The sequence below is a fragment of the Gymnoscopelus microlampas genome (assembly GCF_963454915.1).
Source record: "Gymnoscopelus microlampas genome assembly, chromosome: 23".
Lineage (NCBI taxonomy): Eukaryota > Metazoa > Chordata > Actinopteri > Myctophiformes > Myctophidae > Gymnoscopelus > Gymnoscopelus microlampas.
The window spans coordinates 26,321,322-26,337,246 of record NC_139960.1 but is presented as its reverse complement, the minus strand read 5'-3'; the positions used below and the strand labels follow the sequence as shown (position 1 = coordinate 26,337,246).

The window sequence follows — 15,925 nt, the reverse complement described above, 5'->3', positions numbered from 1 at the left end:
GCTAAATGTCTGAAAACACACACTCTCTCTCAGCTAGGGGGTCCTTGGCCTGAAAAACATTGAAGACCCCTGGCTTAGACTCTGAGCAACATCGACAACGAGAAACCTTAGAAAAACAACCGATTGCTAATTGAGCCTTGAGTTTGATTACCCAAACACATGGTGTTGTATTGTCAGTAAGCCCAGACTGGACTGGTGCTGTGATTCTCTACTGTGTCTCTTGGGAATTGTTGAGTTTTCTTTCCGCCTCTGTTGTAGAGTTGTTCTCAAGGGTCAGAGCCAGAGTTAAGTGCAGGGCAGGAGGTGGCCTTTTATGTCTGTCTAACTCACGTCTGAAACCCTTATTTCTTCTAAACTGCTCATGCTTTGATTTTATGCTGGTGATTTGGAGCCACTCTGCCAGTGTGACCAATTTATCATTTATATTCCCATAAAACGGATTAAGCTCTATAGCCCATCTGGACGAATATGCTAGTCTACAATTTTTTTTTAAGAATAAACGGTTCTCACCAATAGCTTAATAGTTCATTATTGTAATGTTGCATTAATCAACATAATAATAATAATAATAATAATAATAATAATGATAATAATTGCCAGAACATTTCTTCCCATATGACCATTCAAGTTCATTCTACATTTCTTACAGTAACAGGAGAATAAGGTCATTGCACGTGACAACAGCCTTTGATTGGCAACACCACTTGTCTGGCAGTGGGTTGAGGTGTGCTGCCAACGACATGGTTTGCAGCGAATCCTTTTTTAGCAGAAAATTTGAGGAAAGTTTTGATAAATCAAGGCAGTCTGCCTCTATGCTTATCCCCTCTTATAAAATCCCCCCTTTCATCAGCTTTGACTTTTTAAACACAGCCTTACAGCCAAAATAATTATAATTCATTAAATGTCATCATTGTCACCATGATCCCTATAAAATGAAATCATGGAACGTCAAACATTCTGTGATTTTATGGTTATTCATCCCCCAGTCAGAGAGTAGAAACTATCACATAGTAGTGCACAGTTCTTTTTAACTAAGCACATTACATCTAACTACTCCATATACTTTCCCCAGTACATTTTACTAAAGTGTATAAAACACCTCACTTAATAGTATGTGTCAAACACAAACATTGAAATAACGGAGTCAAACTATTTCAATGAAATAGCTATTTCTCCCTCATCTAATAATTAATCTGATATGCTATAATTTTGGTAAAACACCCCCCCCTACACTTTGTGGTATAGAGAGAATGTGAAACAGACAACATGCTTGTTGGATCACAGAGTGAGAAACCACTAGTTGGATTCCGTCAAACTCACATTACTGTTTGGCTATCATGTTTCTGTCTGGTTTCTATAGAAAATGCGATTATTAGGTGTAAGACGCATTACTGTTAAATGAGCCATATACTTCCACACTATTCTTGACTATTCTTGACTCTTAAATCACATTAAAACATTGACTGTGCGATTTTGAGAAAGGTAGAATATAGTTATGCATTGAATCCTAAAGTAAGCTATGCTAATGAATCTTGAAATTCTGCCCAAGATATTATCGCATGCTTTTGGCGCGCGCGCACGAGTGCGTGCATGTGTGTTTGTGTGTGCGTGCGTGCAACTTCCCCTTGTGTGTCTGAAGGCCTGAGGGATGGGGCAGTACCCCAGAGGTCATTCAGGGCATTATGTCATCTATGGAGATCTAAGAGAGAAACCGTCCACTCTTCCCTCCTGATGCAGGGTTAGGTTAGCACAACAGTACGCACTGAGACCATAAACAAGCGCACTCTCAAGTCGATGCGTGACAAACAAAGCCTGATGAATTTCCACACAGTTAGCATCACATCACACTGGCATTTTGATAGATGGCATGTAAGCATTTAGACACGTGGTGATGAGACAAGTGATCATGAATTAAGCCCTAATGGGCCGGATAGCTTCATTATCCCTGTGAGCTTTGCACCCATGCCTGCTGACCAAGTTTCCATGTCCAAACATATGATAGGCATAGGCCTCCGTGTTTGGAAGTGACTCAAGTTACTGTTGTGGGTGAGAGTAGCTGTATGCCAGTTGGAACAAAGACCGTCTAGGCAGCAGGCTATTTCAGGGCCCATGGGGTTTTATGAACCTCTAATACCCGTGAACGCTGGGGGAACTGGTAGGCTATGTGTGTTTAGTTTGGAGTGGTATTCCCATGGTCAAATGACCCGTTGGTAATAAGGTGCTTGATCTTGGTATATCACAGGGTCTGGACATGGTCTAATGCTAGCTTTGGGGGGCACAGTCAAGCTGGTTTGCAAAATGCCTTTGGAAATATTCTCAGAAAATCAATCAAGAGTTAGGTATCCTTAGAATCTTGCAAAAATGGCAATTTATTAGTTGGTCATTTCATGTAGATATTAAATAGGCTACAATATTTGCTTTTTTGATGGTCAGCATTTGCTTTTGAATACAAAATAAATTAAGTTCTTGAAATATCACAATGTTATAAACAGTACATGTATTCATTCATATATTCACTGGCAATAGATGTACATAATTACAGTATGTTCACTCATTCACTCATTGAGATATCCAGTAAAGATATCTAGGGTCAGCAGCTCATAGGCTATTTCATTTTATCTTTATTTTTATTTATCTTGGTATGGTTCTTGACAATCTTAACTGTACCCATCCTGTGTTTCATTCTCACTAATGTTGCTACAGTATGACACCTAAATCTCCCTCCCTCAATCTTATCTTATCTTAAAATATGTACATCAGTTATTCATCTGTATAAATAAGGTCAATATTGTTACTCTTATACAAACGAATACATAACAAATAGAATGACTGTATCAGTTGGAAATAACTCGGAAAACAATGGAAATGTGAAATACCGAAAGCACTTTTGTTCATTATAAACTGAAAAAGAAAAGAAAAATCAATTTTCCGAGACCTCGTCATTGAAATTTGTCTTGTCTTCATTTGAGATGCTGTCGACAATTGATGACAGACGCAGTAAGCTAGTGGAGGCCGAAGACTCGTTGGTACCTGGAAGAGAAGGAAACAAACAAACCACGTGAGTTCATAGTTTGGACCACCAGACTGAAGTTATGCGTGGTTCCTGAACCATTTTTGCTTTGGCCTTTGACCTTCTCTCTGATTCGTCACTGGTGCATTGGAATGATCAGCAGATGTCTGCCAGGATTGACAGGTCTTTTCCCAGTGATAGTCCTTATTGACCTGTACAGACATACATATTAATCTTTTTTTAGTATTCAACACACGTCATGAACCTATAGGCCTACACAAGTTAAGGTGGCCTATAGCTATGGATCTAGGCCAGTGGTTTCCAAACCCAAAAGAGTCTCCCTGGGACCCAAACTAGTGAAAATAGCAGATCTACAAGCTCACAAGTTGCAATGCGATGTGTTGTGAGATTGTAGATTTTTTAGCGTGTATGTGCTATTTTCACTACTTAGAATGATTTTTCCCTCTAAAGGATTTTTTTTTTTTTATGGAATTCTTTTGAACTTATGAAAATGTTTTTTGTGCATTTTTTGAAAATCTTTTGAAATAGTAATAATTCAAAACAAAATGTAAGAAGCAAAAAATAAAGGGGTATTTACTCGCGACCCCAAAAAAACAGTGATCTAGGCTACTTTCATGCGCAAAGGCAATGTTAGTGTTCATGCAAAGTTTTGTAGAGAGCTTACATTTTGTTCTTTGCCGTTAAAAGTATGTGAACCATTTTGTGGCGTTTTCTCCTGATCGTCCAGTGTTTGCAACAGGTCCTGTAATTTCTCAATGTAGTTTATTGCGCTCCGTAAAATCTCCACTTTGGGTAGCCTCTGGTTTGGATTGGGCACGGTTTTTTTCTTCAGCGCATCGAACGCCTCATTGATCTTCTTGAGCCGTCTCCTCTCTCTGAGGGTCGCAGCCTTCCTCCTGTCCGTTGGGGCGGACTTTCTTTTACAGATCTTGCAGGCCCAGATGAGGCATTGGCCCTCGCAGTGTGGCTGGAGACCCGGCGGGGCAAGAACGTGTTCCTCTCCACTGCTCTCACCCCCAGTCTCGGACGGAACGTTGTCCTGCCCGGATGACAACGGACTGCCATTCCCAGCGTACAAAGGGGACACCTCCGCCATGTCCAAGTGTTGTAATGATCCATGATCACCGTCGAGATAACGCAAATCGTTGAAAAGACAAGTGCTGGTCTCAAAAAGGTCCATCATATTGTTGTACCGTTGTGCAGGGCTATGTTTTGACAGTGTGACTCTGGCATTTAAATAACCCTGTGACACAAGCTACCAGGCGTATATATAGAATGTGAAACTCTATCCAGCCCTTTGGCTGTGGCAGTGCAAGGGGCTTCTTTTTTCAATGGTCCTCAAAGTTTGCAACAAAGTCTGTGTAGGAAATAAATACACTAGGCCTCTAGTAGAACATGAAAATGTCACTTCATACTGTATCTTGTGACAGGTGCTCTAAATGCCAGCATCAAGTTGAAATTGAGACACACAGTACTACAACCTACAGTATACGCTAGAGAGGAAATGAGTCTGAACCTTCAGAGTTAAAAGGCTGCTACAGTACATGGTAAAAAAACTACTGGCCTACTGTTTAAATCATAAATGGATCTGTATCTTACCTTGATGACATGCCAAACCTTTCCCGCTTGCTCTTTATACAACATTTCCTCAACCAGTATCTTCCCATTTGAGAAACATTGTATTCAAAGCGCAGAACAGTACTGCATTCAAACTACAGTAGAACACGTGGCTCACTTGCTACTAATGGTTGATACTTTATGCTAAACTGGCCAGTCCTCCATTTTATATGCCAGTATTAATGGTGAAATCCTGTACAAAATACTTATGCATATATTTTATATCTAGTAATGGTCCGTACATTATTATTTATGCTAACCCAGTCAGTCTGAGTGCAGATGGCCAGGTCAGCCTTCAGTCATCTATCCATCCATCCATCCACCCACCCACCCATCCATGTATCTATAGGCCAGAGCCTGCCATTCATTCATTGGTCAGAGTGAACGGAAAGTGCAACTTGAGTTATGTCTCAACATGATTAGATGTATGATGATGTTTAATTTAAGTCAAATGGACCTTGAATCTATGAAAACTGCTGTACATGACCACTGTTTTGAGGGAGCGCCATGATGAGTGTGTATTACTACACTTTGCTGTTGCACAACCACCAGCCACAGCAGAGGTTTACCCTATGGATGTCCCTCTCTCGCCCCCCAGCTCTTATTACATTGTTGTGGAAGGGTGACCCACACGGGTGCTTTTCATGTCGCGGTGTTCGAAATGCCGCTATGAGTCAACGTGAGATCTCTAATCTGTAAAATACGATACGGTCAACGCAAATTATTTGGCAGTCACCTAATCTGTAAATGACTGTGTGGTCTTGACAATCAAAGAAAATATGTCATTATTATTAAACATGGCACCCGCTTTTAGGAAATACTTGTCATTCATATGCTCTCTATAGGAATCCACAGAGTGCGGTGCTTGGTGAATTCCTCAACCACTCCCATCTGTCTACCCCAGACTGTAAATGTGCCCACCTCTGTAAGTGAACTGATATTTATGGGACTGCTCCTAATCCAACGTGCCCCAGGGAGATGCAGCTGGCTATGACCAAGGGAATGCCTCTTGAGTGCAACTGTGTTGCTACTCCTGACTTGCCAAGGTCCCATTTCACATAACCTTTGAGACTCTGCAGGATGCAATGTGTGTGTGATTGAGAAGCCTTGTATTAATGCTGAATTTGTATCTCAGTGTTACTTGTTGAAGTGCATGGCGATACCACATGGCACATACTTCCCAAGACACCATCACAATACATCAAGGTCATATAGAACTTGGGTTCTACCTGGGGCTCAGGGGCTGAATAATTCAGAGGACCCAGAGCTGGACAGGGGCCCTGCTGGAACACACTAGAGATACCACGCCCCAAAAATGTTGGTGATTGTGGGGTATTTTACAAGTGCACTATGTAGCATTTTGACACTGGACTTGTCACCTGTAAAAACAGCTTGCAAAGAGCTGTGTTTACAAGTGACATTCAGAAGGGATGGCTGCATGTTTCTAAGTGACACCACTCCTCTGTGTGTGTGTGTGTGTGTGTGTGTGTGTGTGTGTGTGTGTGTGTGTGTGTGTGTGTGTGTGTGTGTGTGTGTGTGTGTGTGTGTGTGTGTGTGTGTGTGTGTGTGTGTGTGTGTGTGTGTGTGTGTGTGTGTGTGTGTGTGTGTGTGTGTGTGTGTGTTTGTATTGATGCAACAAGCAGATATCTTTCCTTCATGTGTGTGATTGAAGTGATGTAAGCCTTTGATGGCTTCTGAATTAGTTTTGGGATTGACAGGTTGAATTGAATTTGCATACTATGATTACCATGCAAATCAAAACAACAAGCGCTGCATAGTGCCTTGCTTTCACCACCATTTTTCCAATTTCCTTTGGTGAGCAAGTATCCACATTATATAGGCATATTATGCACATTATAAATGCACAAGTCAGATGATTCATTGTACTACCAGAGCAATATAGTACGTGTTCAGAATGAACGACTTTAGATGAATTGGTTTTGTTCATTGAATTCTGATTCAAACATGAGACACAAGACGTGTCACGTGTGAGTATAGACATAATGGAGTCTTCTGCAGCGAAGTCCCCTCTCCACATGGCTACTGGGAAAGCTGCATTGGAATATAAATTGTCGTCAGTGTCAAGGGGCTGACGCTGTCAGCTGTCAGGGAGAATCATGGGATACTCTGTTCAGAAATTCAAAGCCTAACTGGCCTCTGAGAGGAGAGGGACAGAAAGAGGCGGAGTCAAGGGGCACTATGCTGGAAAGTGCAGAGGCTCTCAGAATCCTAGAACCAACAGTGCAGTCAAAGCACAAGCAGCATAAACACTGAACCAATGATGTTAGTTAAAGGTGGATGAAACCCTAAGCTGATTTTGTTGTTTGTTTTCCATTTCAGGTTAAAAACTACACCAGGGTAAAAAAAAAAAGAGAAACATGGCAGGCTGCATAAAACTGACCTCATAGTAGCTACATCATGATGTAGCAAATGAATGGGCATGTTACATTTAGTTGTCAAAGTGTGCACTGACAATAGCCTACTGTTGACTACAGTCACACATGCGTCAGACACGGCTCGATTACAATATGTGGGAGAAAAGAGGCAGAGCGTCCCGTTGCAGCTCATTGACAGCGCTGAAGCATGTGAAGTCTGAAGCGTGTGAAGCTAAATCAGCCTAGCGTTTCATACCGCTTTAAAATATTAACATGACAAATCAGATTAAAACACACCTATATTCTGACATGGCAAGGCAAGTTTAATTAGAATATTTCAACAACAAAGCAATTGAAAGTGCTTAACACAAAACATATGTATTAAGACATTAGACACAGATCATTAAGATTAACAAAATAAACACCATATATATTTGATATTTGATTTTAAATAATCTATGTACCTCGAGCAGTTTGAGATAGTTCTAGTACTGTACATAGAAAGACAAACACTGAAGAAGATATAGATAGCTGTGTACCTCCTGTACTGTATACAGTGTACAGTATGTATGTTGAAAATTTACTTTCTATCTAAGACACGATTCAGACGTTGACTGTTCTTATTGTGAATCAATCTTCGAGCCATTTGGATGTACAGTAAGACAAAGTCAAACCATGATTCTTATTCATGGCATTAATTTAAAAACAAAACATAAAAAGTTATTGTAAAAGTTGATATATTTAGATACAAGGTTTCTGCCTGAGAGGTATGTAGTCAAGGAATAGTTTAACATTCAAGTACAAATTGTGCAAAGTAGTTCAGGGTGTTCAGGGTGTTTTGTCCCCAAAAGAAAGAGAATAAAGACAGCGTATGCTCTGTTGTGAGCAAAAAGGGGGTTGTTTACTGATTATGCTGGAAGTTTTGGATTGTTCTGTTTTGTTTTGTTTTGCTTTGCTTTGTCAATGTTCAGGGCTCTGATAGCCCCAGGGGAAAACACTTGCTTTGGTGAAATGATTGGAATGTTTTACTACATTATTTATAGAATGCAATTTCCAATGAGCTATTTACACCATATTCTCCCTTCTTATGTAACGTGACCCATAGTGCTGCTGTTATTGGCCATTCTAGAGAAAGCATATTGCCTTACGGCATGATATAAACATGCAGGACAATGCTGTGGATTAGGCTGGGGGCACGTTCCACTTATGTAGAAATTTTAATGATAGGTCAGCTACTGAAGGTGAGAATGTTCCCACACAGTAACAATGCTCTGTGACTGTTGATGCAACACTCCATCATTTCCCTCCTCCTGTCTCCTCATCAGTCTGAAACCGTTCTGGACTTTCTATTCTTTTACTGTAAGTTACATCACCATGTGCTCAGTCTCCATTCTTTGAGAGTCAGTCTGTAAGGGAGAGGATCAGGTTGTGGCCATGCAGTGCTGACATGGGGGGGGGGGGTCATAAACAGAGCTGATAATGAACATGAACCGTGGACCTCTTCCCACCTCCGGGCTCTCCACCCCCACCCCCACCGCCATGACTGGACCCCCTGCCCCAGACAGGCTGCACACTTGTTTTGCTGTTTAAGAGGAAGTTCGAAGCACCGTGACGGACACACTGTATATTACCCTGCACCACACCTGGGATATGACTTAGCCAATCAGAGGTTAAATACCCTGGTCATGGGCCTGATGACAGTGTCTCACCTGGGGTCATGGCTTCCTGCCCTTTAGGGTCACCAGCCCAGTGTTCCTGTTGGTTGGGGCTATGACTAGCTATTATGGCTAGCTAATGTGTGGAAAACAGGACACATATCTCAATAAAGATGCAGGGTTTTAGTTAAAGATGTCAAAGTAGTGGGAAAATATTCTCTGTGCAGTTTTAATCACTTGAACCCACTAGACTGTTTTTGCTCTATACTACAATGTCTTAGCCAAAAGTATTTTTGCCGAATGTTTGCCCTAGAATGAGGCTAGGGTTCATGTGGTTAACACAGGTTTTGGTATTTGGTATTTAGTATTGAAGTCCTGACCAGAGAATGCCACCCATGTCATAATTACATTTCAGTGTGTTCAGTGTGCATTATTTAGTGTCAGTAGAAAAGCAAACCTCAAGATAAACATCAAGGCCACTGGGGTGATACTCTCGCCCAGTTTATATCTATGCTCTTGTCTAATAATACTTATTACTGAGCAGACACAGCACCTCACAGTGCTGTGCCACTGCACAAGGTTGAGACCTGCCAGTCTAGTCTGCTATCTCACAGAGACAGAAGCCCTACACAAACAATGGCTCCTCTTGTTGACCCAGCCCGGCTCTGAGATTGTAGCAGCCAGTATCACGGCCACTACCTTCTGTCCGATAGCATCTCTCACAGAAAACATTGCTAATCTCCCTGGGCTGGCTCCCTCAAAGAGACAGGCTCTACGCAGTGCTGCTCAAACAAAGCATGGAATAAGTGTCTGTTAAGCTAAGTTAACAGACGGCTCCCCTCACTCGTGCTGCGGCAGGGCCCTGAGCTGTGAGTTAGCTGGGGGGGGGGGCTTGGGTTTCAAAGGCAAGGGGGGAGTGCTGATGGCATCTGCCTTCTCTCTGGTCGACGACCCGGGTATTCAGTTCAAAGGCCGAGCGGCTGAAGTGCATCAATTAGCGAGGAAAAGTGCCTGGCTCCATGCACTGCCAGCAAGCCTGTACGCTGGTTAACTCCCTATGACCTCAGAGCATTACAATATGAGACACGATGAGAGTGTTGCATACTGGTAGGGTACAGTGACGGACGTTCCGGTTTGGCCCGGATTGTCCCATTTTCCTCCTGACAAATATCTGTAAAACACTCAAATGGTCCAGTTTTCCACATTCACTACCAAACTGTATCACAGTTTTCACCAAAATAATTGTACTTGTTTTGAGTTCTTACATAGATGTTGATCTTGTTCTGTTCTGATGAAAGGTGCAGTCACTTACTAGGTGTACTAAGTGCTAAGACAATTGTCTTAACTATCCTGATGAAAATGGCAGGCAATAAATACATGATATCGTCAGAAATACACAACAAACTCACAACGCATCGTGATGCGGCACGTTGTGTTTGAATGGCTAAGAGTCCCTGTTTGGGGGTTGAAAACATGGTCACCGAATGCTAGAGCAGTTTCACCCAAACAAATGGCCCGGTGCTGATCGAGTCACAATGTTGCTTCCAAACACTGTAGCAATAATACCTAACTGACCAGGTAGAAAATGTTAAAATACGCCTTGAAAATCAATCTACAAACTGAAATTGTGGCATCGCTCATCTTTCACCATCTTTTCAAGTGTTCTCCTTTGCACTAAACACTGTGAACAGGCCTCAGCAACTTGTCAGCCTGTCAGCTGACAGCCAATTTGTGATGTAGTCAGGAACGATCACTGGGTCCCTGCTGATTGATGCTGTCCTCATTCAGCAGAGTGATGGATTGAACCCTTTTCTGTGTGTGTGTGTGTGTGTGTGTGTGTGTGTGTGTGTGTGTGTGTGTGTGTGTGTGTGTGTGTGTGTGTGTGTGTGTGTGTGTGTGTGTGTGTGTGTGTGTGTGTGTGTGTGTGTGTGTGTGTGTGTGTGTGTGTGTGTGCGTGCGTGCGTGCGTGCGCGCGCGCGCGCGCACGCGCGTGTGCGTATGCTAGCCTAGACAGAGTCAATGATGGGGACTTAAAAGGGGCACTGTCTGTGACCCAACAACAGGCGATAGGAGATCTCTTGTCTGGCCAATAGGGTGAGACTCTGTGACCCCATTCGTCTGGCTCTTGATGTGATCTAGCTAAGAGTACTTTTTAAAAGGGACAATTCACTTAAAAATGAAACTTGCTGTGCAATCAACCATACACAAGTGAGGAATCAAAATGCGTGTAGGCTATTGTGGACTAGAGGCAATCTTTGTCTGATGGTTTGACTTTGTAGTTTGTAAATGATATGATATCATTAATATCAGTCTGCCTCTGGGATTCGGGGATGTAGCCAGCAATATCAAGATAAATCCAGTCATCAGCGAGTGTGACTGTAGCCATGGCAACCACAGAGATATGATCCACCAATATTAGTTTTTCCAGAAGTCTTTAAGCCTGGAACAAAGCGTTTTCAGTTACTATGAAAATCACCATATGTAGACACTGAACAAAAACAACAGACTTTGAGGATAAACTGACTGACTCCATGAGAAACTAACAGGATATTGACAAATGTCAGCGTTGATGAGTGAAGAGAGAGGCACTGATGTGTTGTACTATAATTGGTTATGCGGGGTATATATTATCAAAACAAAAGATAGCCTGGGCATTGGAGCTTTGTCTGAATGTATGCAACGATGGTAGCAATAAAACCACAGTGGGTAAAGAAAACAGCAATATCTGCTTCAAGCACTGCGGAAAGCCTTTGTTACACAAAACCCATTTTGTATCTTGGCCCGTGTTGCATCACATATTCTGTTAATATGAACCATGTAATCTCATTAAAAGTTAACATCATTTGCCACGACAGTTATAGGGCATTTTAGGGTTTTCCTCATTTTCCATCCATTTATCTTTTTGATGGCAAAAGAATGAAGCCGTGACTCAATGAGATTTAATGTTTTTTCATGGCACATTATCCAGAAAATGAATACATGAAATAGATAATAATGAACAAAGATTTGCAATACTTTTCTCCAGAAATTACCAATGTATTACAGAGTGCAACCACTTAAAAGCAAGTGACATTCCCTCTGAGTCACCGTCCCTGTAATATTTATGACTCTCTGATGTTTAGCTTTGTCTTGTCTTGGGCAATAAATGTAATGTAAGTTACAATTGATCCCTATAATGTTGACAAATGGGCTGAATCCTGGTCCATCCAGATGTGTGGCCCACCAAATGTAAGAGAATCCCTGGATTCTCACTTTTGACACTCACATGAATTATTCTCAACAGGTTCCACTCCACGACCGTTCCCTCTGGGCTACCATTACTGTCTAAACACAGGAGATGGTAATTGGGTATTGATGATTGTGTGTGTGTGTGTGTGTGTGTGTGTGTGTGTGTGTGTGTGTGTGTGTGTGTGTGTGTTTGCGTACGTACGTGTGCGTGCGTGTGTATGGGCATTCATGCACGTGTCCCTTCATACATTTGGGACCTCATTTGTGCACTCTCAGAGTGCCTGAGGATTGTACTGTGTATGCAGTTGTGTGTTCCTGTGCTTGCATGCATGCATGCATGCATGTGTGGACAGAACGTGGTACTGCTGTACTGCTGAGCGCAGCAGGCATGGTGAGTATTCCTGGACGGAGGTGGTATGTTGTTGTTGGCTCCTACACGTGCCACAATGCAGGCCGTAACAAACAAGGGAAGGTGACAGAGTGTCAGTTGTCCTACCTCTGAGGTGTCTCACGCACACACAGACACAGACACACACGGTACGAGCGCACACGTACGCACGCACGCACAGCCACATGCACGCGCATACCCTCAAAGACCCACATTCCACTAGCCCTGAAGATCATCACCACCTGTTTGATACAATAAAAAATCTAGTGTTACTGTTGTGGATGTTATTGGAGATAAAGTTTCATTGTGTGAGTATAATTTGAGCGCAGGTGCGCTCTGGAAAACGGTCTGTGGATAACTGGTAAATATGGCAGCAGGAGAAACAGTGAGAATGTGAATGATTGCCATTTTACACAACCTTAGCTTGGTGGGAGATTAACCACGCCCTATATACTTTGCCCTACAGTGAATAACGCAAAAATAGCCAATCTACAAGTTCACAACGCATTGCATCGCGGTGCGTTGTGAGCTTGTAGATAGACTATTTTCCACTATTTTTCAAAATTGTGAAAATAGTTTTTTTATGCTGTGGCTCTGCAAGAGACTAGCCGTCTATGTAGTTTTTTGAAGTCTACAATGGAAGTATATGGGGGTCTGATCTGGCTGAAACTTGCCCAAATTTGGATAATATGTTATAGATGTCTGACAACTGATGTGAAAGCCTGTCCATATTAAATCCGAGATCCACATTGGAGCCAAGCCGTTCCCATGTGGATGCCGAGATCTTTTTTTTTTAAAACATTTTTTAAATGCTTTGATGACATGTCCAAAATAGGGACGCCAATTTGAAAGTGGTTAATAGAGAAGAGGCCGTGGTGCAAACAAATCTGAGACACGCAAAACAACAGTTTGACTACGTGATGATGATGAATAATGAGCAATGTGCTGAGGAAATGAACTGATCTTTAAATTACAACACAAAGAGGTCAAAGAACTCCCCTAGCCTCAGAGATCTGCTCACAGATCAAATCAATAGCTGACAGCACAGAATATCTTTTACTGAAAAAGTCCCTGGCACAGTTCTAAGAGGATGGCTATATACACTAATGACTTAATCCAAGTTCAGTCTCAGTGTCCTTGGCCTTTGGTCTGTGTGTGTGTGTGTGTGTGTGTGTGTGTGTGTGTGTGTGTGTGTGTGTGTGTGTGTGTGTGTGCGTGCGTGCGTGCGTGCGTGCGTGCGTGCGTGCGTGCGTGTGCAATGCATGTGTGTGTAATCCATGCTGTGAGTTGGGAGCCCAGAGCTGACCTCACTGTTTGGTTTTGCAGGGCCTCCGGAGGCCCAGGGAGGTTTTGGTCAGGTCCTCATCGCAGAGAGTTCTGAAACGCTGACATGCAGGCCGGGGTCCGGGGGGACCGCCAGCTTGGGCTCCTGTTACCGGAGTGTTAGTCACGCTCTGTGAGATTTATGTGTGGGACGGCAGTGAGGGTTAGGGTTGCACGTTACCACCAAAAGTATCGCGATAATGAACCTTCATAAAGTATGCATGTAGATGAATTTATCGGACTGCATATGCCCCTGAATATTAAACAAAACGTTTTTAAAAATGTTCCCCTATAATGACATTAGGGACGCAGGATTTTAATGTGGTTAAAATATGCTGACTGTTCTCACAGTATCAATGTATGCAATAAACACAATGAAGCCACACTACTTTAAAAAGCTGTAGTTGTTATTGCTCTCCTCTCGTAATATACTTACTTATGGGATATCAGCGTCCCCTGGCGATGCACAGAGCAAAACACATGGACTCCCGGTGCAATCTTATTGGATAGGGTCATGTTACGCGAAACCGGTAGTCCGGAAGGAGTATAAAACCCCTTGTGTAACAGGGGTACGCCCTCTTTCTTCACTCTGCACACGAATGCGCACGAGCCTCAGCACAACAACACGGAGAACTTTAGCTCGATCCCAACAAATCCCAAAGCGAGGGCACGGAGTGTACCTCTACGGGCGTTTCGGGTTTTAAAGTTTCGTTGAAAAACGCTCCCGCGTCAACTCATCTTTATTATTATTTGTTATTTGTTCATTTCTTTCCTATCCTCTAAGTTTTCCCTGTGTCGAGCTAGCTAGGCTTCTAACAGGCTAGGCCACAAAGCTAGAAGCTAAGCTAGGCTAGGTGGCTACCTAGCCTTACCTCGCCACGTGTCGGAGAAGTAGGATAGAATGGAGGCCCCGAAGGTCTGCGGCCTAGTTGGCTGCAACCTTCTGGTAGCAGCCGATGATCCGCACTGCTTGTGCATTTCCTGCCTGGGGCCGCACCACGCACTCCTCGCCCGCTACCACCCAGCAGACGAGGACGCCTGCAGGGCCTGTCCGTGCTTCACGGTCTTCCACTTAGATCATCGGCTGTCGAGGGCCAATCTGCTCGCGGCCTCTGCAAGCGACGACCGCGGCGGCCTTCCCCTCGCCAGGGGCCCTGCAGCTCCGGTGGTTGTTCCGCTGGTGGCCCAGAACCTTGGAGCCATGGGCCCGTCGCTTCGCGCCGCTCCGAGGGCCAGCGATGCTACTCGAGACCGGCGCGGGGTGGCCTCCGGGGCCTTAACCTCGTCGCCGGTCTCCGCCAGTGGCGCCCCTGCTTCCCCCTCCGTCTACCTTCCAACCTCGGGCGACTCGCCGACGCCCGAAGGCAGCATCATCTTCTCCGACGTCGAGGACACCACCGGAGAAGTCGCTGATATGGATGAAGGTGGGGAGGAGGAGGAAGAAGGGGAACTCACCTCGTACCAGGAGGTCCAGGAGGTAACAATGTCGAGCCCGGGGCCAGTCGTTCCTCCTGCTCCTGCGTCAGAGGCCTCTACCGCGGGCAAGGAGCCACTCGAGCCAGTATCGGCTATCTTCAGGCGGGCCATCGCGAGGTGCGGCCTGGAGCAGCCGATGGAGGCCCTGAGGGTGGCAGGCGCAGCCCCGGTTCCAGGTTTCCAAGGTCTGGCAGCCCTTCCCCCCAGACGGGTGGAATCGAAACTGCTTCCCGAGGCCAGTGGCGTCAGGAAGGCCTTGCAGTTTTCCTGGGCAAACAAAGAGGAGCCATCCAAACTGGGGTTTGTGACGAAGCTCATCTCTGCTGCAGACCTGGGGGTCGTCGGCCTTCCCCCGATGGACCAGACTCTGGCCAGGAGTCTCGGCGACGGTAAGCCTGGCTCCGTGAAAATTGTCGATGAGAGACCCGTCTTCACGGACCAGAGCAGGAGGACCAATACCGGGTCGTTGAACGTCCTCTACGAGGCCTTGGGCCACGCTGCGGAGGCGTTCAACGGCGTAGCCCTCCTGCAAGGATCGGCCGCCAAGAGACTCGTGGAGCTGCTAGCCAAGCCCCTGGGGGACCAGGCCACAGCTGCAGAGGTACACGCCGAGTGGGTCGCAGATGCAACGGAGCTCGAACGGCTAGTGCAGATCGCCATCATGTGCACCTGCCAAGGCATGATGTGGACGGGTCGAGCCATGGCCCTCGTCGTGGACATGGAAAGGGCAAAATGGCTCGAACTCGCCGCCGAGTGCGACAAGGACATCGCCGCGAAGCTCCTCCATCTCCCCCTCAAGACGGATAATCTGTTTCAGCACAAAGGCGGAGGA

General features: G+C 44.5%; 1 protein-coding gene across 1 annotated transcript; it reads right to left on the bottom strand.

Moving 5' to 3' along the window:
* Window positions 1-2,345: 2,345 nt before the first annotated feature.
* Window positions 2,346-4,237, bottom strand: myf6 (myogenic factor 6). The gene is made up of 3 exons (XM_084049797.1): window positions 3,696-4,237; window positions 3,132-3,222; window positions 2,346-3,030 (listed from the first exon to the last, which is right to left on the bottom strand). The coding sequence occupies exons 1-3, from the start codon at window positions 4,212-4,214 to the stop codon at window positions 2,921-2,923; spliced, it is 720 nt and encodes a 239-aa protein (XP_083905923.1). The 5' UTR covers window positions 4,215-4,237; the 3' UTR covers window positions 2,346-2,920.
* Window positions 4,238-15,925: the final 11,688 nt, after the last annotated feature.

Excerpts from the sequence above, each read along its gene's own strand:
- myf6 (XM_084049797.1), bottom strand. The coding sequence starts at position 4,214 with ATGATGGACCTTTTTGAGACCAGCACTTGTCTTTTCAACGATTTGCGT. Across the intron at positions 3,223-3,695 it reads TTAACGGCAAAGAACAAAAT|GTCAATAAGGACTATCACTG; the intron begins GTAAGCTCTCTA and ends ATGTCTGTACAG. Across the intron at positions 3,031-3,131 it reads AGTGACGAATCAGAGAGAAG|GTACCAACGAGTCTTCGGCC; the intron begins GTCAAAGGCCAA and ends CTTCTCTTCCAG.